The sequence below is a fragment of the Callorhinchus milii genome, unplaced genomic scaffold (genome assembly GCF_018977255.1).
Source record: "Callorhinchus milii isolate IMCB2004 unplaced genomic scaffold, IMCB_Cmil_1.0 Scaffold18, whole genome shotgun sequence".
In the NCBI taxonomy this organism is placed as follows: domain Eukaryota; kingdom Metazoa; phylum Chordata; class Chondrichthyes; order Chimaeriformes; family Callorhinchidae; genus Callorhinchus; species Callorhinchus milii.
The window spans coordinates 5,068,281-5,095,716 of NW_024704759.1; the positions used below are offsets into that span (position 1 = coordinate 5,068,281).

Sequence of the window (27,436 nt, forward strand, 5' to 3'; positions counted from 1 at the left end):
CCGGGCGCCATCTTCCCCTAGCGCGGCTCCATAGCTCAGGGGTTAGAGCACTGGTCTTGTAAACCAGGGGTCGCGAGTTCAAATCTCGCTGGGGCCTCAACTTTTTTTTTATTATTTATTATACATACACATATCTATATATATATATACACACACACACAATTAAAAAAAAAACAAGATCAGAGACCAGATCGCGCTGGTCAGAACCTGCCCCAAACCCGCCCGCCTCCCTCCCCTCTCGCTGCGGCGCCGGCGGCCGGTTCCTCCGCGGCTGCCCCGTGGGTGGGTGGGTGGGTGGGGGAAACCCCATCAACAACAGCAGCACCGTGGCCTCCCAACCCTGAGGCCCCGTTCCCCCGGCCCCCGCTCCGCCGTGAGCTGTGACACGCAGTTGTCAGTCCGGCGATGACTGCAGAGGGATCTCACTGATTTGGTGCTTTGGGTCGTTGCTGCACGTGTATGGCACGATTTGGAGGCTCGTGGTGCGATCGGGAAGGAGCGGGCGGGCCTCCGATCCCGTGAGGAATCCGTGGGGCAGGTCGTGGCTCTGTGATGGATCTCAGGAGGTGCGTCAGGCTGAGGGGAAACCCACTTACGTTGCACCCTATCGTCAACTACTGCAAGCCTTTTGACCTCGTGCCTCACGATGAAACCGGAAGCCGCGGGAGTACATGGCCGAATCCTGGATTTTATCCGGAATGTGTGCTCCAGCTCCAAGATCTGTGAAGGATCGACTGCGGACTCACTGAGCCCATCGCTCTGGAAAGAGAGGGGCAAGAATGGGGGTGATAGGGTCGCACTAGGCTCCACGACCCTATCATCCCCATCCTTGCCCAACTCCCCTGGCTTCCCATCACACAGAGGATACAGTTCAAGATCTTGGTCCTCACCTTCAAAGCTCTCCACGGTCTTCCTATCTCTGCAACTTCCTAACCACCTACCTTTCGATCTCCCTGCTTCACCTCCTGCCCTTCACCCTCCCCGACCCCAACCCCCAGCTCGGATCCGTAACACTGATTGTCCAGAGTCTTGGGACGTCCTCCTGACGTGAAAGGGGCTATACACATGTAATTTTGATGTTGTTGTTGTAAGGCAAGGCTGCCCATTGTCACCCACCTTGTTTGATGTGTTCATCAACGGCATGTTGGATGGCATTGAGGGGTAACGACTTGATGTATGTGCTCCAGGCCTCTTCGGTTTGCGGACCTTCTGCACTGCACTTACCATCTTGTCTCTATTTCTCTCGCTCACACACGCACTCTCTCTCTTGCACACACACACTATCGCACACAGACAGCACCTCTGCAATCTGCTGACCCCATATGAACCTGTCTGCTCCCTCTGCTCAGCAGGCTGTGGCCTGCTCCATGTACCCAGCCCGGCCATCAGCAGTCAGGCCTTCAGCCTTTCTCTCCTCACCCTATGGAACTCCAGCCTACATTCCTTCGCCTTGCTCCGTCCCTTGACCCCCTCAAGGCACATCTCAAACCTTCCTCTTCTTCCGAGCCTTTGGTCATCCTTTTACCCACCATCCTCCCCTCCTGCCTTCCATCATTCCCGATCCCAACCCCCAGCTCGGGTCCAAATCTCTGACTGTCCAGCACCTTGGGAAGTCCTCCCGACATGAAAGGCGCTATACAAATGTAATTTTGTATTATATTGTACTAGATGTGACCGAGTAGATCCAATAAGAGAGCACATAACAGATTAAAAGCCGAGAGATAAAATAATATGAGGAGAGTAGAGGCTGTGGGGCCAACAATAAAATTGAGGCATTTTCAAGTTTGGAAAGTGTTTTCATCTCATTGGAGATGTCGCATAACATACAGCATCTTGAACACTGGGCCACCCAGTGGGACATGGTGGTGAGTGCCTCCAAGTGGGGAAACATGGTTCTGCATCAGGAATATTGATTGGAAGATACATGGGACGCCAATCCCAATTGTTGATTCTCATCGGTATCTGGGGTTGTGGTGGACACCAACCATTGTTTGAACATGTTCTGAAGGATCGCGTTGAGGAGGGAAGAGCACTCTGGTCTGGATCATCTCTCTCCGAGGATAACAACAAAATTACATTTATATAGCACCTTTTACGTCAGGACATCCCAAGGTGCTGGACAGTGTTTTGGACCTGAGCTGGGGGTCGGTATCAGGGAGGGTGGAGGACAGGGGAGGAGGGTGATCGAGGTCACAGTCGAAGAGGTGAGTCTTGAGATGGGTCTTAAAGGAGGCAAGGGAGGGGGTGGAGTGACTGTGGGATGGAGTTGGCTGAACTCTGGCTCAAGGCCCACCCACCAATGGTGGGGTGGGTGAGGCGGGGTACATGAAGCAGGCCACTGAGCGGAGGGAGCAGGCAGATTGGTATGGCATTAGGTCATTGCAGAGGTAGGGGGATGCAAGACCATGGAGGGCTTTGAAGGTGAGGACCAGGATCTTGAACTGTATCCTGTGTGATGGGAAGCCAGTGGAGTCGGGTGTGGATGGGGGTGATAAGGTCACAGAGCCTGGTGCAGAAGAGGACATGGACTGCAAAGTTCTGGATGATCTGTAGCCTGTGGAGAGAGGATCAAAGTCCCAATGCAGGTCAAACTTATGGCATGTAAGGCTTGTGTGCAAGTTTTCAGGATTCTGAGTTCCTGGGAATTCAGTAGAGAGGCTTCCTCTCGCCCATTTGTTAAGTCCAAGATCAAGCAGTGAGGTGGATTTGTGGTAAACAGGGGAAGTGGCTGTGGAGGGAGGGGTGGGCTCCAGCTGGTCTATTTGATAAGGCCCCTCACACGAAGTCCTGCATTAAGCAGCTGGTGCTGAGAAAGCATTACACGTGGACCTCGAGAACATTTAAGGTGGCTAGCACGTCACAAGTGGTCTTGTCATGGTCCTCTTATCATGCTGAAGGCAGATGTCTGTTAGAGGGCTGATACGGACACTGGCTCAAGGACAACACCGACTTACATAAAACACTGATGAGCACACAGCACAGCCTTGAATAAAGTTTTGACTTTTGAGCTACACCGACAAGCACGCAGCACTATCACTGAACAGCGCTGGCGAGCACACTGTATATTTCTATAAATAAGTACGCAAGTGGTCTTGGAACAGTTAGTATAAAAGGCCCCCTAATTAGGGAGACAGTGAGTCACGGAATAAGTAGATTAGATTGTAGTATTTAAAGTAGTAGTTAGCAAGCGACAGGACCGGGGTTTGAATCCCAGGTGGAGTGAAACCTTATGCAAGTTTCCTTACTCCGCACACATTTACCTAGCAGTAAACAAGAACCTGGTTGTTAAGTCGCTTAGCAGATCATTTTCCAGGGGGGCAATAATGATAATAATCCTTGCATTTGATATAGCGCTTTTTCACGTATTCTCGATGTCTCAAAGCACTTCACAGAATAGACTGTAAAGTGAATTGACTGTATGTTTGTGGGCAAAACGCGGCAGCCAATGGCGCAGAGCAGCGTCCCACAAACAGTCGTCGATTGAAATGATCAATTTATTATCGTTTTTTTTTTAGATATTATTATCAGGCGTGTGGAGAGTAAGGAAACTTGCCCAAGGTTTCGCCCTCTGCCGGGAATCGAACCCAGGTCTCTCGCTTGCAAAGCGAGTGCTCTAACCACTGAGCTACAGGACTCCACACAATAATCCCTTGGAAAAAAGCATTTGGTCACTCAATCCACGATTGTGTGGACAGTGTTTGTATTCCATAAGAATGCCTATCCTATATCCCAGCTTTCCGCCGCATATCCCTCAGCATTATTCTCTCTTAACCATATATCCAGTCTTGTTTTGAATGTGCACAACAACTGACTGCAGCAGAGAACTCCACACTGCAGCTCGTGGAGGGAAGTTTGGAAATCTGGTGAGCAGAGTGTTGCCATAGCCAAGCCTGGATGTGATGAATACGTGGATTAGAGTTTGCGGCCCAAGGTTGTCACTGAAGCAGGTAATGTTCCGGAGGTGGGGGAAAGCTGAGCAAGTCAGAGCTTGAGTGAGAGGTTTAAAGGTTAGTCGAGAGTCAGACTAGATAGCCAGGTTCCGCACAGGCTCCAAGAGGTGGTGTATGATGCTGTCTCACGTACAGCACCAGCCAGCACACAGGAGACTCGGGTCCTGACCAACAATACTGCACATTAATTGGCTGCTTCCCTCCTGCCCCAACCTTGCTGTGCATATTGGTTGCTTGTGTTTTCTTCCAATTATCAGTAACACTTTAACACAATAGAGGGTTTGTGTACTGGAATGCAGTTCTGTGAAGTTGCCTTTGAACAGTTTGGAGATATAGTCCACACAGGTCAAAGCAGATATCTATTGATTCCGATCATCAGCTTTTACATTTACACATTCACTTAATTCTCAACATTAAAAGAGGTACAGTATATACACTTTGACATTGTAATGGAAAAAATCTACAGACACTATTAGCAAAATTTAAAAAAATATTAGGCGGGATCGCATAATCTGAAAAACAAATAAGAAAGCTGAGAAACGGACACGGTATCTGTTATGAAACATTTCATAGTATATATTACACAAACATCTCCTGGTTTTCTCCTCTAAACACCTTTGTAAAAATAAAACAAAGGAAACAGTAAGAACCGAGAGGCTGGTTTGGGTTAGAAAGTGGCTGTACATATGTACATTTCTTGCTGGTGATGACAATAGTTTTGTAGTTTGGATCAAGTTCTTCTATTAAAATCATACATGTGTCAACTGCTTCCAGTTTCCCGTACTTTGCAGACCTGACACTGATTAAAGAGTCTATTGCTCTGTAGTGCTGCTTTTGTCACGACTCTGCTCCAGGTCTCTATCAGCAGATGTCACACAAGATGAACTCGATGATTTCCCTGTTCTCTTATACGCTTCCATCAGCTCCTGTACTCGCTCTTGTACTGGCTCCCATTTTCCAAATCCAGCATCATTCTGCAAGAAGATGAGAACTGTTCCGTGCACTGCTTTGTAATAGATATCCTCTCTGGAAACAAACAAAACAAATGGCATTTCATTTTTAACACAGAGTCATGACATTTTACAGAATTCAGTCTATTGTGGTGTTCCCTCCCCCATTGGAGCTCTCCACTCTAATCCCATTCCCTGTAAACCCATCATGTCCATACTGGTGCTCGCTCCCCACTGGAGCTTTCCACTCTAATCCATTAACAATGGCGGAGTCTGACAGCAAGCCACCCAGACAGATACCTGGGTGCTGTGCCCAGGTGGAAACTAGACTGGAGGTGCTTGAGTGAGGAATGGAGGGAAAGGTGTGAGCGAAGTTGGTTGACAACAACACATTGCAGGACTTTAGAAATAAAGGGCAAGTTTAAGATGGGCTAGTAGCTTGCAAGGTGACAAGGAGCAAGAATAGGTTTTTTTTGGAGCGGGAGGGGTAATGTCAGTGTTTTTTCTCGCAGAGTTAAGATATGAAACAGTAGACAAGACTTACGTTTTGCAGATGTGCTGGGCTCCACTCCTGTACTCGTGTTCATATGCTGGCACAACCACTTGATGACGTTTGTATCTACTCTCCTCCATGCGGACCAGGGCAGGTGTGGGAGGGTTCCTCCACTCCGGGATGAAGACAATGAACGACAGTGGCTCACTTGAGGTACCCAAGAGGTTCTGTCCAAAGCATTTTGGGGAAAATTAACAACTCTAATTCTCAGCAAAAGCCAGTGCTCTTTTACATCCTTTATATCAGGACCACCAACTCAGTAGGAGATGTTGGAATTGGGACAACTTAATAGGGTAGAATTCAACAAGTAATTTCCATGGGATACATGTATCGGTTTCTGCCCCTTGCTTTTGCATTGACCAAGTGAAGATGTGGTCTAAAAACATTGGGAGCTGCTATCCTGTGTGAAGGGGGAATATATAAATGCAAGTTGTTGGAAGAATAATTTACTGAATAGTTGGTCAATATTAGATAATTATTTGGGGAGGACAAGTTTGTAGGACTATGGGGGGAGTGGGATTGATTTGGATAGCTCTTTTCAAAGAGTCGGCACAGACATGATGGGTCAAATGGCCTCCTTCTGTGCTGTATAATTCTATAGTTCTATGAGAACAGGAGTCGGTCACTGTGCTTGGTTGCACATTGCTCCACCATTTCATTTGTTTATGGCTGTTCTTTAGCCTCTAACCTCATGCCTTAATATCCAAGTAACCCATATATTTCTCCCTTAAAAATTTCAATCAATTCTGCTTTTTAGCCTCCTTGGGCAATGCATTCCACACTTTCAGCCGCCTCTTTGAAGAAACCGTTATGAAATTCTAATATAATGCCTCATCACGTCGTTGAGATGTCGCAAAGCGCTTCACAATATGCACTAAAGTATATTGACTGTATATTTTGTGGGAGAAACACGGCAACCAATTGCACACAGCAACCACCGTAGATTGAGTGAATAAATAATTTGTTAATCTCTTTATTTGAAGGGATTATTATCCCCAGAACTAGAAATCGACTATCAATCGGGTTCCTATTTACTGCTCTAACCAATACGCTAAAGTACTCCAAATTTAACTGCATATCAGCAGTGCTGCACTGCACAGTTTAGCAAAACACCACAGACCCTCACCTCAATGTGAGTGACCATACTATCCATCAACTCTTCCCCAAATGGAGGGTTTGCTTCAAAGGAACCGCTGATCGGTGAGAAACTCAAGAATGATCTGCAAAGAAAAAAAAACAAGCAGCTTTCAGTGTTCAGCTTCAGTTCAAAATCATTTTCAGACACCATGATCACCACACTACAGCAACTCAACCTCACACCCCAGCATAGGAACTTATTGGGCTGGTTACAGTAAGCCTTACTCTGCCTTAACCCTAGAGTGTCTGATTCTGAGGAGAAAAGGACCTGTGCATCTAACCAATTCTCAGCGTCCTGGAGTAGTCACCTGTGGCCCCCTTCTTTTCCTCACTTGCATGTTTCCTCTTAGTGAATGTCATCCGCAGACAGGTCAACTTCCACATGTATGCGAATGACACTCAAATCTACTCTCCCAGCTGCAAGTCCAGGTTTCCTGATGTTCTGACAACTTGTTTGTCAGAAATCAAAACCTCTTTCTCCTTTTCACATCACCACTTAAGACCTTCCTCCTTGACTCTGCTTATGGTCACCTGCTCCCTACCCCCTGGCTCAGCGTCAGGTAATGTCACTGTTAACCACTCCGAGATGCAAGATGCTACCCCGTGTGCAGGGTGCTATATAAATGCAAGCTGTTGTTATTGTTGAGTGCTCTGTGCTGATATTAACTCCCAAAGTTCAAAGCATTCAGCGAATCTTAAAATGTTAAAGAAACTGCGTTCAGGTCAAGCAAATTCAAACAGCATGAATTCAGAAAGGGCATGCTAGGTTGTAGAGTAGTGAGAAAGCGAGAGAGAGAGAATCAGAATTAAAAGAACGAAAATGAGAGAGAAACAGATAGACAAAGATAGAGGAAAGGAATAAAGCCAACAATTTATATTTGTATGGCACCCATCGCAAGGGGTAGCATCTCGAAGCACTTAAAAATGGAGGAGCCTGACGCTGAGTTGGGGAGAGATGGAGATGACCATACTCACAGTCAAAGAGAAGGTCTTCAGGTGCAATCTGAAGACAGACAAGGCAATGCAGAGGGATTGAGCCAGGGTTCTAGAGCTTTAGGGCGTAGTGGCTGAAGGTACTGCTGCCGATGGTTAAGCGGGGGGATAAACACGAGGTATGTGCAGGACGCCAGCTGAGTGAGTGGAGGGTAGAGATGGGTACAAGAGTGGGATTTAAACAGATCAGAGAGGTAGGCAGGTGCCAAGGCGCGAAGCGATTTGTATATGAGTGTGAGGATCTTGAAATCAATATGTTCTGCAATAGGGAGCCAATAGAGCACAGCAAGAACTACGGTGATGGGACAGCAGAGTTTGGTGTGGGTGAGGATAAGGGCGGCGGAGTTTTGAATTAATTGGATTTTATGAATGGTGGAGCAGTGGAGGAGGGCATTTGAAAAATCCACAGGATCGAGAGAGAAAAAAGACCAAGACACACAGAGAAAAGGAGAGCGCTGGAGACACACAAACAAAGAGAAAGAAATAGAAAAACTCAGCCAGACAAACAGAGAGCGAGATCGAGAAAGGTAGAAGAAGAAACACACAGACATAATCAAAACGAAACAATAACAACTTGCATTTATATAGCACCCTTCACACAGGGTAGATTCTTGGGGCATTTAAGAGGATGAAAGGATTATTATTATTAGAGAGATGTGAGAAGCAAGAAGGAAATACACACACAACTTTGCTTTACGGAGGAGGAAGAGATGTTCTGTCTGTGTAATGACAAAAATAATCCACCCAGAAATAATCACAACAAAGCCTCTCAGCTGTTAGCAGGTGAAGTGTACTGATTTGGAAAAACCTACTAAATAAACACACTGCATACAATGACTAGAAACAGGATGGAGAGTGTTGGACTCACCCCCTGGAGCCGAAGTATCCATCAGTGTCGGGGAACGCAGAGCAGTACTGTCTGAAGTAACAGTTCAAGGGCGAGGCGAAGCACTCAAAACTCACCCCAAATAGTTTGTTGAGTGCTTCAAAGACAGGTACTGGCAAAGCCCCCTGCAGTCCAGTGCCTTCATGTACCCCAACACCAAACAGGGACTGAAAACCAGAAACAGTCAATAAAAGCATTACTGATCTACACCACTTTGTTGACTTGAGTGCGGGCAGCCCTATACTAACATTGCAGTTTACAGATCTCTGAGGTCTATTGCGGTGAATCAGCAAATAACTTTCTAACAGCTGTTCTTTTAATTCTACTTTTAATAATATTCATCAATACATTCTGAATCACAGCAGTGGAGGGTGGCAAGATGTAGTGTTCTTTTTAAGAAGGGCGTCAGGATTAAGCCACAGAGCTCCAGGCCAGTGAGCCTGCGTCAATTGTCGGTAAATTTTTGGAGGCGATAATAAGGGACCAGGTTAGCAAGTACTTAGATAGGCATGGGTTAATCAGGGATACTTAGCATTGATTTGTGAAGGCCAGATAATGCTTGACCTACTTCATCAAGTTCTTTGACAAGTATTAACTCGGCCCCACCCTTGCCTGCTTCAAGACCCGTCTCAAGACCCTCCTCTTTGACCGTGCCTTCGGCCACCCTCCTTCCCCCTGCCCTCCACCCTCCTGATCCTGACCCCCAGCTCGGGTCAGAAACACTTGGGACGTCCTCCTGATGTGAAAGGCGCTATAGAGATGTAATTTTGTTGTTGTTTAGTTACGTAAGAACTTCCCCTTTTACACTGAACAGAAATTCACCTGGTATCTTCTGAGTAGGCACCAGATTCTCGCAAGGAACTTTTCAAAACGTGCATCATCAACACAGCTGTAGCGATACAGCTGTTCCTGAGAAAAACAGGTAAAATACTGTTAACAACTGTGAATTTTTATGCAAAAAAACGTACAAAATATGTATCAGAATTTAGTTCACAATCTGGCGCCAGTAATCGGCATTCTGCAATGTGCTTTCATCACTTGTTTTTCCTCCTGTCAATCTGAGCTGCAGTTAAGCCCTGCTCCCCAAAGAGAGTTAATGCCTTGCAAAAAAATAAACTTCTTATACAACCTTATATGTCAAAAACATTTCAAAGCACTTCACAGGGAATTATTGTCATGTGTATACGACCACTTTTGTAGACAAAATGTCTTGAAATGTCTGTTTTCTGAACGTATATTCATAGTAGCCATTTCATGCATAGAAAGGTCCTATCTGCACTATCTACAAGTAAATGACAAATTTATTGTCAAGACAGATCACCAGGAGAAACTCCCATCACTCTTCAAATAGTGTGATGTGACCTTTAACATCCACTGAAATGGCCAGACAAAGCTTCGATTTAACGTCTCATGCAAAGGATGGATGGGACTATCCAGCTGGACTGTCAGCCTAGACTGTGAGCTCAAGTCAGTAACAAGCGAGCACAAATTTATCATAATCACAAAAATAATTAAAGGTGTCACTGAATTATGGTTAGCTGGCTTGTCTTTATCGAATGCCCCACACTAATTAAATAGGTACAAACTATCAAGCTCAGACTAACCCAGGCTGACAATAAAACACCTGTAAATCTCTTCCCCCACCTCCAAGACAGAAATATATCAGCAATCACACTACTTCTTTTTCCATAACAAATACGCTTTCAATTCCAAAAGCTTTATGCAGCTTTCAAATGAGGACTTTTGCCCACAATTCCAATTTTGCAAAATGGTACTTTTTTTCAAGAACAGGATCTATCAGATGGTGACTTGCTGTTCTCCTCTTGGGCTATGTCTTCCCACACTCACCAGGCTTGATGTTAAAGGGGAGGCTTCAAAGGACTGATTTGATCCAAGGGTTGAAAGAATTTTGAGTGTCTTTGGGACATGGAAGAGCTTTAAGCTTCAGCTGATTAATGGGAGGGGCTGAGAGATTTGGGAACAATGTTTTCCAAACTTCTCCCTGATGTAATGGGTGCACGGGGTAGTTAGAATGACTGGTTGGCATTTGGATGACAACTCCATCTCACAATTGGCAAGACAAAAGACAAACTACTTACCAGTTTATTTAAGTAGCTGCGACTTAGTTTCCTAACTTCTCCTTTGTATCGTATGCAGGCAGTGTCAGTCTCAAAGTGCAAATCAACGCGTGGGAGTGGGGTTGAGGGGAATGCAAGTCTCACAGGGTAGCAGTACACCAGTCTGTCTACCACTTCCTGCTTCTCCACCTCTTCTGTGGGAAAGTGAAAGGAGGGAAGTGAACATAGAGCATCAGCAGAAGAAATCTGTTTCATTTGAAACTATAGGCAATACCAAAATTCTAGATTGGTTATTGAAATTAAAGGTTATTAAAGACACTGGAGAAAGTGCAGATTAAATACAGATATTTATTGTCAAACACCATCCTGAACAGTTAAGGTAGGAATAGGGGCCATTCAGCACATCGCCTGTGTCCATCTACAAATTTCTAGGGCAGTAAAAACAGTTGCACTTTCTGTGGTGTGTCAGTCTGGCAGAGCTGGTATCACTGTACCCTCTGAGTCAGAAGATTGTAGGTTCAAGCCCTACGTCAGGACTTGGAACTCATATGGTCTAGGTTAACACTCCAAAACAGTGCTGGGGAAGTGCTGTGCTATGTGAAATTGGTTGCCGCGATCGCCCACAAAAATACAGTCACATTTTACTGTGTATCCTGGGAAAGGCTTTGAGATATCTTCCTGATGTGAAAGGCACTGTACCAAATATAAGGATTATTTATCTTTCCTTATAATTAAAGCCTCTCATCCCTGACACCAGAGTGAACCAAGAACTTTCCTAAAGTGCGGCATCAACTGGACAATCTACTCCAAGGTCAGGCTGTCCAATGAATTTTATGTTTACCATTACCTCAGCAAGGCACAAATGCTAATTCTAATCTCATTTTCCTTCACTGCTCTCTGCTGGTTGTACATTCGTTATCCAAGTTACATCCATAACTTACATCAAGGCAAGAGCGACACCCATTCTGCCATCCTCGGCTGGTCATTTTATAAACTGCTGATCTAAATCCATCCAAGAGGCAAAAAAGCTGCCTTATAGACCAACACAGTGCTTTTAATCTCACCAGTAGTGAAACAAATATTTGATCAAAGAATGGGCAGAATGATAAATGTCCTGAAGTCTATTTGATCATCTTCCCATTGTCCTGCTGCATCACATATTACAATAGGAAGATGATAAAAAGGCTCTCAACTTTCTCAATCACCCTTCCCAGTAACTCACTTGTTGATTAGCCTGTGGGTAAAGAATTTCGTACCCCTTTGCTTCTAAATTCTATGCCCCTATTTAAAAAATCTAGGATTACACTCACTTCTTTACATGTTTATCAACTTGTCCTCCCACCTTTAAAGACGTGTGTATATTAGCTCTCTGTCCTTCAACTCTCAAATAGTCACTCTCAGTCTCTCTGTGTTCCTCTTAGTGGATAGTCAGTTGACAGCCTACTTGATGCTGTATTATAATAGGAAGATGATCAAATAGACTTTAAAAGATCTCTCTCAGGGTTCCCCTCTCGCATTCTCTCCCACTCTGTCTCTATGTACGTTAAGGTACAAATTATAAAATTGGTGAACTGGAGGCATAAATTGCTATTGAGGGTTTGATGTAACATTATTGGGAGACCTGGCTCGAACAGGGCAAGAATTGAGAACTTAATCGTCCTCAATTCCAAAATTTGCAAGAGATTGAGAAGGAAACATACTCCCATTTTTTAAGAAAGTAGCAAAAGCAACCCAGGAAACAACAGACCAATGAGTTTGACGTCCATTGTGGGTAGTTATGGAGACTCTTATTACAAACAAAATTATGGAGCATCTGGACATAATAAAATCATAAATGATAGCCAATATGGTTTCATGAAGGGGAGATCCTGCCAAACTAATTCACTGGCATTCTTTGACTGTGTGACAAAGGAGCTTGATAAGAGTAAAGCAGTGGATGTTGTATATCTGGATTTCGTTAAGGCCTTTGATACAGTTCCTCATGAAAGGCTGGTACTAAAAATAAGAAAGCGGAAATCAGAGAAAGTATCTTCCAATGAAAATATTTGCCAAATATTGTGGGGAAATTTGCCAAATTTTGCAGAAAATTGCAGGGTGTTGATTGGTGCTATTGAGAGATTCATTTTACCTACATTTTTTAATTTTATTGATAAAAACTAAACATAAGAAAAAACAAGTTAGATAGTTGCAAAAAAATTATTAATGCTTTCTTTCCAGTTTAATTTTGGTGATTCTGGACTGGTGATGTGATCCTGCCGTGCTTGCCTCTTACCGGATATATTATATTCTTTGAGCATTGCTAAATGCTTTTCTTGGACACGCTTAGCGTAATCACATGATATGTGATAGATCTTGCCACAGATTCCTTCCACAGATTCTTTTGCCACTGCTGCCACATGGGGCCCACACTGTTTCCGCAAGTGATCGAGCCTCTCCTGCAAACAGGTAACAAAACCGAGTGATAAAACACCTCACTGTTCACCACAGGTCATGTGTGTACATGCGTTAGTCAGCATTTGTGTGAGAGTGATTGTGTCCATGTGAATGTGTATGCTTGAGTGTTTGTGAATGAATACGAGTGAAGGTGTATGCCCACCTGGGACATCCTCCCGATGTGAAAGGTGCTATACAAATATAATTTTGTATTGTATGCATGGTTTGTGTGAATGAACACATGAGTGTACGTGTGAGTCTGTATGTGAATGATTTTGTGTGGATGTATGAATATACAAGTCTGTGTCTGTGTGTGAATGTGTGCATATGATTGAAAGCGTGTGGGTATATATATGTGTGTGTGTGTGAGTGTAACAGTGTATTTGTAGATAAGCACGGTAGCCCAATTCGCCAAGTATTGACCCAAGTAAATAAGGATCAGAAGCCGTGCTTTCCTCGCCTGTCTCAGACTCCTGCTAAAAAACACATGAGACCCTAAGGAATTAATGGAAAAAGCCCAATTTTAGCCTCTTGTATGAACTGTGGCCAATAACCGAGCTCACCATGTAATCTTCCTTTGTTGCAGATGGTTCCTTTCGTAACCAGTTGAAAGTATCTTCAACGTTCCATTTCACTGTTTTCCTCACATCTGGGGAAGCGTTCCTGTTTGAAAGTGAGCTGAGCAATGTTAGCTGTCCCACACATCAAATTTATTCCAAACAGGCTTATGACCTAAACAAGTTATCAGTTTCAAGATCCTTACGGTGGAGCACTGAACACAGGATCTATTTCACAGCCTCCTGCTGAACTGTCACTCTCACCCAATGAGAATCTTCATTTACGATACCCAAGTCCAGATCATTGTTTACAGCGCTGAATGCTGGGGACTTCCACCTGTCACAACCTGCCAGCTTGAGAACATTCCTTTGACACACACTCTGATTTATCCACTCTGAACAATTCTCTGTACTCATCAGAATACCTCACTCCTCTACACCTTGATTTTAACCATCAATTTCCTGTGGGAAATGCTATCAACTGCTTTCTGGACATCCCATTCAATCCAGCATCGCCATGATTCCAAATAATAATTTAATGAAACGCAAAATACTGTAGATGCTGGAAATCTGAAACAAAAACAGAAGTCACTGGGAACACTCAGCAGGTCAGGCAGCATCTATGGAGAAAGGAAAGTGGGTCAACGTTTCGGGTCCACGACCCTTTGTCAGAGTTCTCACACAAACACACGTGCGATGGCGAATCTACTGAGGACCATGTGTGTGAGAGCAATCCATTCAGTCTCATGTACCTGCCTTTCCCCATACCCTGATAGCTGACTTTTTCAGGTATTTGTCTAGTTCCCTCTTGAAGGCCAATATGGATTCTGCCTGAACCACTGCTACTGGCAGAGCATTCCATATCATAACCACTCTGCCTGTGAAATAATTATTTTCCTAACCTCCCTATTTGCTTGTTTACTAACTCTCTTAAACTGATGACCCCATGTCACTGACTCACCTATCAGTAGAAATAATTTCTCACTTTTGACTCTAATCAAGAGATATCAGGCTGCATGTTATAACTCCCACCGATTCTCTGTAATCAACAATGAATTATCTACATATTGCCCGTCCCTGGAGGTAGCAGGCAATATAATAGGATGAGGATTGAAGTGACACCTCCATCACTACAGCGACCTACCTTGATTCAATCATCCGCTTCGCTGACTCTGCATATTTGAAAAGCAGTTTTCGAGCTTCCTCCCTGTACTTAATTCGTGACAATCTGCAAATCAGAGACTGCAAAGTTAGATAATACCTAAAACTGTTTGAACAATTCATATCAAGCTCTATTACAACAATTATTGTCTGTATAAAATACGGCAAATACCAGTTTGGTGCAGAAACCACAAGACAATTCTCTGATTTACCGACCATGGTGCCAGAAAGGCAATTTCCCTGCTCTAATATCGCACCATCAAGTATGGAAGACTAGTGGTCTTATCAACCCGAATCGGTACTTTAAATAGATAATGGGAGAAACACTGATTCCACTTGTGTGTGGGGGAGAGGTAATCAATGTCTCTTTGGAGCTGAACTGGCCTCCAAGGTGACGTTTGGAATGTTGGAAACGAGTCTATCCTCTGTAGCAGTAGTGTTTTGCCAAGAAGGTTCGCAATACTCCAATGCTGATGACAGTCCAGCCAGCCGGGCTCATTGGTAAAACTTTTGGAGCTGCCTGAACGCAGGGACTCTTCCCATTCAGTTCCTGTTAACCCTGCAAGCCAAAGCCCTAATAGGTAGCTGGATCCTAGCTGGAAAAGCAGTGGAAAGATTGCCAGTCTTTTTGCTAGCAAGCTATGTAGTTTTAGCTGGTTAAACTCCAGCAGTTATCCCCAATGCACACTCTATGAGGTCCACAAGCCTGGCTCTTGACAATCTGTGCCTAATAGTCTCCAGGATTAAGTAAACAGGGTGCAGCCCCTCCACAGAAAGAGTGCGTATCCCATTCTAGATGTGGGAATTTCCATGTGTAGATAACAACATAGAGTGTTGAATCTGCTGCAGTGATGCAAGTAGTACTGTATTGTGGCTCCACTATTGCTGCCAACAAAAGAACATCACAATCTTTGTACTGGTCAAGATGCTACTTTTGTTCTTCAGAGCACTTAATTTGATTGTCTCAACTTGCATTCTCTTAACACAGCGTGTCTGGTTTCAGGAAGAAAGTAGCCCAGCACAAACCTGGCTAGGTCTAGATCAAGAACTGTCTGACAAATAATACTAATAATCTTGCATTTGATACAGCTCCTTTCACTTTGGGAAGACACCTCAAAGCCCTTCTCAGGATTTACTGTAAAGTGGAGTGACTGTATTTATAGGCAAATGTAGCAACCAATTTGCACACAGCAATGTTCCACAAAGGCAAGTTTCAACTGCTTTGGGTGAGAGCAGAGATGGAGGTGTGCGTTACTTTAATAATAATAATCCTTGCATTTGATATAGCGCTTTTCACGTCTTCTAGACGTCCCAAAGTGCTTCACAGAATATACTGTAAAGCGAATTAACCGTATATTTGTGGGCGAAACACGGCAGCCAATTGCGCACAGCAGTGTCTCACAAACAGTCGTGGATTGAAAATGACCAATTTATTATTATTTTGTTTTGGAGGGATTATTATTAGGTGTGTGGAGTAAGGAAACTTGCCCAAGGTTGCCTGTTGATCACAGAACAGCTGTGATCCTGCAGTTGTAGGTAGAGGTGGATCGATATGGTTAGGTGTTATACAAGGAGGAGAGTACCACGGGAGAGGCATAAAGATAACTACTTTCATTTGTTGCAATTGTGCAAATTACATCAGTAAAAACAACTCTCATTAGCACACAATGCTCCAAATTGTACCGTATAAAGCAAAATATTTGTCATTGTCCTAATGTTAAGAAATCCCGAAGTACCTGATAGGAATGTCATTCATTACTTCTCGAAACATAGAAGGAGACACGATAGGATCACAATCGCTGGGAAGCAAAAGATCCTTGCCTTTATCGATCACTTTGCGTTCCAGAAGCCAGCGATTGAATGAGTCACGAGGTGGTTCAATACCTGTCAGAACACACGGAAGTTAACCATTTCAGTACAGAATTCAGAACATTCCTCTCATTTGGTAGCCGTACAAACTTGGGACAGAATGTAAAGGAGTGGTGCATCAGTGATATCTTGGTCAAGAAATGAGGGAGGAAGTGACCGAAGAGGATTTTAGTTAGAGCTGTAGCCAATTTGGATTTTGTACCATTTTCTGTTATCTGCAAAGTTCACATTTCCAGATGGGGCCCATTAGTGTTATTTACTATATCTTTGATAACTCGTATGTGGATACAATCTGAGAATATAGAGTGGGGGTCAATAGGGCTTTAGGATCGGAACCCAGAATAACGGTATTGGTCATCTTCACTTTGCAGGACAGTGAGATGTGGCAACTCAGCGTCTCATCTTTGGGCAATGAATGATGAGCTTGTATTGGGGGTTTTGTATAGATTAACCATTTGTTCAAGATCTCACCATTCTTGGAAGGTAGGATGAAAGAGAACAAGGAAAGGAAGATGAGGAAATGAGAGTGGAAGTAGGAAGATAAGCGTTACACTGATTACAAATAATGTGGTGAATAAAAAGCACAAACACACCTGTGGAGTATGATGATTACAGAGACATGGATACACAGCCTGGTCACAATAGGGAGCTGAATATACCGGGTTATAGGATCTTTAGAAAGGAAAACAATTTGAAATAACGTTTTATCACGTTGTCAAAGGGTCTCAAAGGGCTTCACAGGATTTATTGTAAAGTGCAGTGACTGTATTTTGTAGGTGAACACAGCAGCCAATTTGTGCACAGTAATGTCCCCCGAACAGCCATGAAATGATACACCAATTGTTCTATCTGGTGGATTGTTAGCCAGGAAACTGGGAGGGAAAGACTGCAGTTACCTTCTCGTTGCTGACAAAGCTCCTGGTAGTGTTGTCTCAGTTTTACCGTCAGCTGTGCTCGTAATAGCTCCACCTCTGGGTGTGGAGACAGTGCCTCAATCGGAGCACTCTCTTTAATTACTACGTTTGTTGGAATATCGAGGTCCCAGTACACACTGAAACCACAAAAAGATTTGTGTTTACATTGTGCTACTCATATCATGCTTTCCAACAAAGCTCCCCCAGTTTTCAAAATATATCTGGCTATCACTGGGAACCAAGCAAATAACACTGACAGAAAATCAACCTTTTACGCAATGTTAAAGGTACCTGTACCTGCCTCACACACGCTGATTGTAAGCACAGTATGTTATGTTTCAAGAGACCAATCCCCAGTTTCATCTTGGTTGAGCAGAACGTAAGCAATGGAACTTCCCACTGCTTTCTGGACACTTTTTACTCTGTGGATTAGGTGCCACGTGTTTAATCTTCTGTGTTCTCTGAACAAACTTCGGCCTTCAATTATTCAGAGAACCTTCTTTTAAGGCTAGTAGACTATTTGCACTGCCCAGTTCCAGTATAGAAGTAATTGTGGCGTTTGGGTAAGGACAATAGTAGTGAAATCCATTGTAATCCAGTGAAGAAGTTATTAACTCTCACTCTGCTGAATGAAATCTATCTGGATAAGCACTGGTCTAAGTTATGATATTTTGTTGGATTCATTGCTTCTTTACACTTTCGAACAGCTGAAGCTGTTTGATTTGGTAGACTCACTAATGGTGAGTTGGCTATCCTGGAAGATGGCAAAGTTTAAAAAACAGTGAAGAGGATTTCCCATTTTGGTATTCCCAAACTGGGAATTGCAATGAATTGGTTTTAAATATCACAATTTAGATGTGATTGAAGCAGCAGCTCCATCAAGTAGCTCGTTAAGTGGACGGTGTGACTCACGCTGTGGGACGGCCCGATGTCAGTGCAGGGCTAGGTGTAGGTGTGACTGTAGCTGCCGGCACAGGCAGTGGCTGTTGTTTCTCTTCAGCTGAGTTGGGTCCGGGAACTCGGGACACAGGTGGGACACTGGGAGTGCCTGGACCACTTGGAGAGATCGGAATTGTTGGCGTTGTGGGGGTTAATGGCACTTCTACCTGTAGGAAAAAAATTAGAATATCAAATCTTAAATGTTTTCTTTGGTCAGCCGGGTGCCTGGCACACATGGAAACCGATCGCTGGTCTTAACACTCTTCAAACCAGACTAATGCGACTTCCACATGTGTAAAACTTTAATAATAATAACCCTTGCATTTGATTGAGCACCTAATCAAGTCGTTATAAGGAACAAAATCAATTTTATTTTGCGGACTGTTGTCGAGGATACCAGGAGCAAAATGCTGAAAGGTAAATGTGGGAATGAAAAGAGCTAAAATCGGCAGGAATGTCTGCAGACATACAACCAACCCTCTTTAGGATCTTGATAGTCCAGTTCCTGAGATAGTACTTCAGGGCACTGCTGATGACTGCACATTAGCAGGACTTGGAAGGGCTGACCAGTCACTGTAGGCAGAGAATCATTCCACTCAGCTCCAGTTAACCCTGTAAGCCAAAGCCCTAATGGGTAGGGTGGTCATAGCTGGACAAGCAGAGGGAAAGCTTGCTAGACAGTGCTCTCAATGGCAAGCTGTGTGATTTTAGCTGGTTAGACTCCAACAGTTACCCCAACATATACGCTGGGGTTCCCAAGCCTTGCCTCTTGCCAACCTGTGTCTATTACTTTCCGGAATTAGGTAAGCAGGATACATTCCCCCCAGGGAGAGAATGTGCACTCCAAAAAACTATCTTTGAAATTTCATGTGTAGGTGGGCTGCATGGAAATCTCAGCTTGGATTGGATACTCTTAATCATGGTGATGGGTTTCTGCATGTGTCAGACACTCGGCTGACCCCCAAAAAAGTAAGTTCAAGATCATGGAATGAGTTTTTCACCTACAAAATATGCAGTCGATACACAGTGAATCCTGAGAAGTGCTTGGAGACAAGAGAGATGAAAATATTATTATTACAGAGGCTCTCGTCCCAAACCCAAATTCACACATTTACTTACTCTGGGTTTTTTGAAGCTATTTGCTGATTGTTGTTGATTTTCTTCTGAATGCCTGCGCTTCCGCAATCCATTGTCAGCTGTAGCTTCTCCTTCATTTGATTCCATTGTAGCATTCAAACCAAGAGGGTCTGACTATAACACAACAGACATTGACAGTTACACTAGAGCTTTAGTTCCAGTACTTTCTGTGCTAAACACTGAGAACATTTAACTGAACAACTTTCAGCCTTATAATCCTGTAAGACTTTGTCATGTATTCACCATTAACGTAACATTTAATTAAAATTATGCTTGCATTTAATTTAGCATTTAATCACTTGACCTGGACATCTCAAGGTGCTTCACATGATTTTATAGTGTGTATTTTTAGAGCATTAGCTCGGGAGAGCATGAGCTAACAACCGAGCCAGACTGTACCTGGCTCCAGATGTCCAGCTAAATTACCATAACAATAACAACTTAATTTATATAGCCCCCCTCACACAGGGTAGCACCCCAGAGCAGTTTACAGGTTAACCCACAAATAATAATAATAATCCTTGCATTTGATATAGTGCTTTTCATATCTTCTAGACATCTCAAAGCGCTTCACAGAATATACTGTCAAGTGAATTGACTGTATACTTGTGGGCGAAATGCGGCAGCCAATTGCGCACAGCAGTGTCCCACAAACAGTGGTGAATTGAAATGACCAATTTATTATTGTTTTTTTTTTTGGAGGGATTATTAACAGGCGTGTGGAGTAAGGAACCTTGCCCAAGGTTTCACCCTGTCGGGAATCGAACCCAGGTTTCTCGCTTGCAAAGCGAGTGCTCTAACCACTGAGCTACAGGACTCCACAAAACACTGTTACTCCACTTTACTGTACATCCTGTGAAGTGCTTTGGGACATTGGATGGTGAAAGGTGCTATACCAAATACATTTAAGGAAACATGTCATGTAATTACAATAAGCATATGTAATACTATAAACACAGCATGCAATTATTATACACCATGAGCTAAGCAATGTATACCATGTGTTGGAACTATTGTAAGTCCTGTGCTATCACCTGCTCTTGAGATGGCCCTGTGATTTTCTCACATACTTCCTCTGTTCTATCACATGTTCAGTAACAAAGACACCAACAATTTACATTAATATAGTGCCCTTCATGCGGGGTAACATTCATTACAACATATTGTATAAACGGTTCTGTTTTTAAGATTACTGGCAGGGCATGCCTCCTGGCATTTCAGGTTACATTTTAAACCGTGTTCTAAACTAGTTTGTTGCTATACTGCCCTTAGACAGTGTTTCAGTAAAGTCAGATTGCTATTCTATGTACATTGTTGTGTGCATATTGGCTCCTGCGTTGTTGAGTGTCTACAAATATACAGTCACTACACTTTACAGGACATGCTGTGAAGTACCTTGAGACATTTCAACAATGTGATAAGGTGCTCTGTTGAATGCTGAAAGTTTTATTTCTTTGTTTTAGGACATTATCTAAGTCACTGCTATGATTATCAGTTTCATGAACTAATTTGTAGCGTGCACAAAAACATTGTTGTAAAAACTAACAAGAGAAAGCTGCGGGTTTATTTGCCCCTATCAGAATCCTGCCTCCCAAGCAGGCAGTGAAACACTGGAGGTTTGAGTGATGCAGCTGGGACCAAACTGGAGAGGGCAGCAATACATTTGTTTATTTGGTTGTGGAGTTATTCCTTCTTGTGTGTTGTAACAGGTTTTATATTCCTCCTTGTGTTTGTAACATTTTTCAGCACCTTCTTATGAATTTGTTTTTGTGCGTTTAAGAATTTTTCTTTTTAACATTGTGTTTTGGTGTGGCGTGTTGTGCTGGGCTTCCCATCAGTCATGTAGTCTGGCTCAGAGTAGGGAGGTCAGTGGTTTGAAAGAAAGCCGTGCAACAACTCACATTTCCTCAGCCTTTCCCCATCAACCATCCAAAGAACATAGGCACAGTGATCGTAGGAACAGAGTCAGAGATATCACTGCAATTTCATTGGCACTAAATCAGTATCAATATTCTGGAAGCTTCTTAACACCAATGTGAGAACACCACTTCCACAGACTACAAGTGGTTTCAAGAGAAGGCCAACTGTTATTATAATAATATACCGTCTTCTCAGGGAAACTAGGATTGGACAGTAAATATCAGTCCTGTCTTCATCCCGAGAACCACTGTTCTACAACAATCCTGACACAGAGGGATGAAGTCAGGATTGTTGTAAAACAATGGTTCTCGGGATGTAGACAGGACTGATATTTACTGTCCAATCCTAGCTTCCCTGAGAAGGTGTTTCCATACCACTCTCTCAAAAGCTGAACCTTTTCGCTTCTTTCGTGGGTCGATTCCTGCAGCAACGCTTGTCAGCCTTTTTGCAATCTGCTACATACTCCAAGTCACCCAGAACTCCTCAGTTAGTATTTTCTTCTAACTCAGCCTTGCACCCATTCTCGCCTAGTAGACCAGTGAATCAAAATCTTTGTCTTGGCGTTCAAATCTTATACAATGTTCAAGCTTTTTCAGGTGCACAGGCAGACTGCTCACCCTCTGTAGATATGGCTTTTATGTAGGAGATTTAATATATTTGAAACAGCTTCAATTACTCACAATGACATCATGTTGTCCAAACACAGGAAGTTCCCAGAGCGATTGGTTGGTGAATTTATTGAAGTAATAAGGCCGGTTCTCTCTCCTGCTCCAGCACTTTGCCCATCCTGCCTGAACCAACTCATCTGAAATTAAACACATTTCAGTACAACTTTCAGACACCTTCTTAGTAACAATTAAATACCTCTAGGTAGTAACTTGGTGAAATTTGTTCTGAAGTACATTTTACTGAATGTCATTTTAATATCTTGGCTCCACGTTGAGTGCTTAGTTGCTATTAACATAGGACAGATACAAACATAGGACAGATACAAACATAGAAACCTACAGCTCAGGTGGCTTTTCTGCTCATGGAGTCTGCACTGGCTCACAGAACAAGGTAACCAATTTAATCCCACCACTCCACTTTACTCCATACTTTACTCCATAACAATTCCTGTCATCCCAACAATGTCTGGGACCTACACATTTACTACCTACAAAGGGGTGAAGTCCTCCCTTCTTGAAGGGGAAATGGCCATCAGTCAGTTCGAATTCAGGGAAAAAGTTGGCTGATCGACTGGAGTTTCACTGGGTTGTTTATAGATCTTTTTCTACAGTTCACAAATGAGGAAACATGGGATATAGATCTCCTCTGATCACCGTCTCCTAACTGATAAGGATTCTGAGCAATAAGTTTAGGCAATGTTGAATCAGTGGATGTGAAGGCAAACCACAAATTTGCCTTCCGTGACCATTCTTGTATCAATTTCTTAATACTGTCATAGATATAGCATTTTTCACGTAGAATATGGTTTGGGAACTCTTCCCTAAGACAATGTTGTACATTGTGCGAGGGAAAAGTGAGAGGGGCTAGGGGAGGTAGCGTTGGCGTGGTTTTAAAATGGGATTGAAAGAGAGGGGACTGAGACGGGGTTGTCGAGGGAGGGAGATGGAGAGGTCAAACCACTGGCAGTTAGGGGAAAACCGGAGTGATGTCCTCTTGTTCTACTGTCTCAGGCATCCTAAAGTATTGTTCTGCTTTACTTTTTCAATCCCATTTGAAATGTTATACACCTCTATGAAGTGCCCACTGAGCCCTAGCTTGTCCAGTTGCTGCTCATAACCAGAGCCAATAAAAAATAGCGGAACTATTTCAATAAAATGAGTCATTCACTGTGTTTGCTGTGCGCAAAATTAGCTGCAGCGTTCAGCAACAAGACGATCACCAACTTTACATATGCCTTGAAGCATTTTGGGATGTCCTCCAGATGTGCAACGCGCTATACCAAAGAAGGATGATTATTTTTATGAGTTCCTATATGTAGTATATGTAGGACCTTACATTTATTAGTATTAAGCTTAATTTGCCAGTTATCAGCCTATGCACAAACTCTATCAAGTTCTCTTTGACTCGTGGAGTCCTGTAGCTCAGTGGTTAGAGCACTCGCTTTGCAAGTGAGAGACCTGAGTTCAATTCCAGGCAGAGGGCGAAACCTTGGGCAAGTTTCCTTACTCCACACAGAGCCTAATAATAATCCCTCCAAAACCAAAAACAATAATAAAATTGGTCATTTTCAATCTACGACTGTTTGTGGGACATTGCTGTGCGCAATTGGCTGCCGCGTTCGCCCACAAATATACAGTCAATTCACTTTACAGTGTGTTCTGTGAAGCGCTTTGGGACGTCCTCCCGACGTGAAAAGCGCTATATCAAATGCAAGGATTATTATTATTATTATTATTATTTGTTGGACCTTTACTGCCTCCTCTAATTCCAGTTTTCCCCAACTTGGTGTCACCTGCAAATGTAACTACCTTACACTGGGTCTGCCAATCCAGGTCATTACAATAGCGTGCATTTACATAGCGCCCTTCATGTAGGGCAGGGTGGTCCAACCTTTTGCCGCCGATGGCCGGATGTCCTATTTGATAAACTATGTGGGCCGCAGAAGCAATACAGTGGATGCCGGTTAAGCCAGATACATTGGGGATGAACGTTTTGTTCGACATAAGAGGCGGCCGAGGTTACAATCTTTCCCCTCAGGTTGCTGAGATCCTCATCCGTACTTTCGTAACATCCAGGCTTGACTATGCCAACTAGCTGCTCGCCAGTCTTCCCAACTCTTCCCTCCACAAGCTGCAGATTATTCAGAACTCTACAACTTGTGTCCTCTCTCACAAATAATAATAATCCTTGCATTTGATATAGCGCTTTTCACGTCTTCTAGACATCCCAAAGCGCTTCACAGAATATACTGTAAAGTAAATTGACTGTATATTTGTGGGCGAACGCGACAGCCAATTGCGCACAGCAATGTCCCACAAACAGTCGTGAATTGAAAATGACCAATTTATTATTGTTTTTGGTTTTGGAGGGATTATTATTAGGCTCTGTGTGGAGTAAGGAAACTTGCCCAAGGTTTCACCCTCTGCCTGGAATTGAACTCAGGTCTCTCACTTGCAAAGCGAGTGCTCTAACCACTGAGCTACAAGACTCTACAAAGCTCCATGAGCTGATCATCCCCATCCTCACCTGGCTTCACTGGCTCCCCATCGCCCCAATGGATCGAGTTTAACATCCTTGTTGCCACCTTTAAAGCCCTCTATGGTTTTACTCTACTCTACCTCTGTGACCTCCTAAAACCCTACCAACGCTCTTTCAGCTCGGCGGGTACTGGCCTGCTTCACGTCCCCAACACTGCCCGCTCCATCAATAGGTCTTTAGCCTTTCTGCACCCACCCTCTGGAACTCCCTGCAGAGCCCCTCCGCGGCCTGTCTGAATACCTTCTTCTTCAACCTTGCCTTCGGTCATCTTCCCACCACCACCCTCCTACCCTCCACCTCTCGACTCCAGCCCACAACTCAGGTGCAACCCCTTGACTATCCAGCAACTTGGGACGTCCTCCCAATGTGAAAGGCACTATGTAAATGCAATTTGTCGTTACCAACCCTGCAAGCCAAAGCTACAATGGATAGGGTGGACCTATTTGTACAAGCAGCTGGAAGCTTGCTACAGTGCTCTCAATGACAAGCTATGCTGTTTTAGCAGATTAAGCTCCAACAGGTACTCCAAATGCACCCTCTGAGCCATGGCTTGGCTCTCAGCAACCTGCGCCTAATACTCTCTCCTAATTCTCTGTGTCTATTAATAATAATAATCCTTGCATTTGCTCACAGCAGTGTCCCACAAACAGACGTAGATTGAAAATGACCAATTTTATTATTGTTTGGTTTTTTGGAGGGATTATTATTAGACGTGTGGAGTAAGGAAACTTGCCCAAGGTTTCGCCCTCTGCCTGGAATTGAACTCAGGTCTCTCGCTTGCAAAGCGAGTGCTCTAACCACTGAGCTACAGGACTCCACAAAGGTAAGCAGAGAGCGTTTCTCCAGGAAGTGAGTGCACATTCCATTCCAGAAACAAAGAAATTTATATGTCTTGGTGGCATACATGGAATTTTGGCTTGGATACTGGTAACTACGGTGATGGGTTTCCAAATGTGTCAGGTGGCCAGCTGACTAAAAAAAGTTTGGCCCCTCTTAACAATGCATATTAAATTAATAGGCATATCTGTTTATGGTCAGTAAATCTACACACCAATAAGATATGCACTGCTGTATAAACTCACGGTAAAAAAAAGGCTTACAACTATTATTAAAACAACAAGATTACATTTGTATAGCGCCTTTCACGTCAGGAGGAAGTCCCAAGGCACTGAAATGCAACATACAGAACTAGCTATAAAAGCAAAAGTCTCTGAGAACATGAAGCAGGTCAGGCGGCATCTATTGTGAGAGGAAAATGTTTCACGTGGATAACCTTTCATCAGCGTTCTGACAAAAGGTTATTGACTGAAATGTTAACTCACTTTCCTCTCTCCATAGATGTTACCTGATCTGCTGGATGTTCCCACCAACTTCTGTTTTTATTTCAGATTTCCAGTATCTACAGTATTTTGCCATACAGAATTAGCTAATGTTCCCAGTTCTCACCTGATAGATCCTGCACTAATTTAATGGACTTCGGAGACGAAGGCTGTGCCTGATCAGAGGTGCCCGCAGAGTGCAGAATCACCACGGGTTCAGCTTGCACACCCCTGTGGTTTTCACTCGCCATCTTTCTGCATCTGCTCCGCAACTGGGAATAAAACCAAAACAAGGGTCACTCCAGGCTATGCATGGCTCGGAAAACCGCTCAGTGCGGGAGAAGTAAATGGTTATCAGATTTAATTATTCTCTCTGAAAGATTCCTTCAGATCAATCCCACCACATGAATATCCGTGGCGCACCATAGCACAAAATTAGAATGGGATTAAAGCGAAAACATAACCTGCAATAATTACAAATATAAGACAGGCACACGTTTGCGTGTGCGCCCGCGCGCGCGTCTCTCTCTCTCTCTCTGTCTGTCCGTCCGTGTATGTTGCACTGTGTATGCATCTACGCGTTTTCTTTCCCTGTCGGCCTGTGCGTGCATCTGTCTGTGTGGGTGTCTCTGTATTAAGTCTGTGTGTGTCTCTCTCTCTCTCTGTGTCGGTCTGAAGAGTCTCTGTGTGTTTGCGCCTCTGTTTGTTTGTGTCTCTGGGATCGAGTGCGGCGCCCAGTGCGCATGCTCGGGCGGGGACAGTTGCTGCGCGGGAAGCGGCCCTGAGGCCTGAGCGGCTGAAGCCATCTCCCGGAGCCCGGGCGCTCTCCGGCTCCGAACCGGCGGGGGTTTACGCCGGAGGCGGTTGGCCTCGGGAAGGGGCCGCGGAAGCCGCGCCTGCAGGGATAGCTGCAAAAAAAAAAAAATCAGTAAGATGGCGGTGGCGGCCGGCGGGAGAGAGGGAGAGAGAGGGAGGGAGGGAGAGCGTCAGGGCCGGCGTGGTCTCCGCTCGCTCAGTACCGGACGCCGCGCGCCGTGTCGGCGAGGATACGCCGCTGCGTGGGCTGAGGCGCCCCGTCCGCCCGCCCGCCCGCTCGCTCGCCTCGGGCAGCAGCCGCCGCTTACCGTGCGGTGGAGGCGGAAATCGCCGCGCTCGGTCTTCACTGTGCCGCCGCTACCGCCATCTTGTGTCGGCGCGCTGCTCTGCGCACGCGCCGTGCCCGCCCCGCCTCGCCGCGCGCCCCCGGATTGGTCGCGCCTCACGATACCAGGCGGCGGTTGGTCGGCGGCCTCTCGACCCGCGCGCCATGTGAGGCCCCCATCACAACAACCGCCCCCAACAGCCATTCCAACCGCTGGCAGCCCCTCGCCCGCCGCAGCTGCCATCTTCTCCTCGCCTCGCCTCCCCCTCCTCTGTACCCCTTTCCTCTGGTT

The 27,436-nt window shown here is 44.4% G+C and overlaps 1 protein-coding gene and 1 non-coding gene across 2 annotated transcripts; one reads left to right on the forward strand and one right to left on the reverse strand.

The window, feature by feature from the left end:
- The first annotated feature begins 24 nt into the window (after positions 1-24).
- Positions 25-97, forward strand: trnat-ugu. The gene has a single exon. It is a non-coding gene; the product is annotated as a tRNA-Thr (tRNA).
- A 4,406-nt stretch (positions 98-4,503) lies between these two features.
- pcif1 (phosphorylated CTD interacting factor 1) lies at positions 4,504-27,201 on the reverse strand. The gene is made up of 16 exons (XM_007884552.2): positions 27,128-27,201; positions 26,131-26,275; positions 22,158-22,282; positions 19,540-19,671; positions 18,394-18,587; positions 17,464-17,618; positions 16,435-16,582; positions 14,682-14,765; positions 13,544-13,643; positions 12,820-12,982; positions 10,569-10,741; positions 9,292-9,378; positions 8,452-8,636; positions 6,580-6,673; positions 5,445-5,620; positions 4,504-4,976 (listed from the first exon to the last, which is right to left on the reverse strand). The coding sequence occupies exons 2-16, from the start codon at positions 26,252-26,254 to the stop codon at positions 4,763-4,765; spliced, it is 2,154 nt and encodes a 717-aa protein (XP_007882743.1). The 5' UTR covers positions 26,255-26,275; positions 27,128-27,201; the 3' UTR covers positions 4,504-4,762.
- Positions 27,202-27,436: the final 235 nt, after the last annotated feature.

Coding starts and splice junctions, on each gene's coding strand:
- pcif1 (XM_007884552.2), bottom strand. CDS start 26,254: ATGGCGAGTGAAAACCACAGGGGTGTGCAAGCTGAACCCGTGGTGATT. Junction 22,283..26,130: donor ATTAGTGCAGGATCTATCAG/GTGAGAACTGGG, acceptor GTTTAATTTCAG/ATGAGTTGGTTCAGGCAGGA. Junction 17,619..18,393: donor ACATCGGGCCGTCCCACAGC/GTGAGTCACACC, acceptor TTGTGGTTTCAG/TGTGTACTGGGACCTCGATA.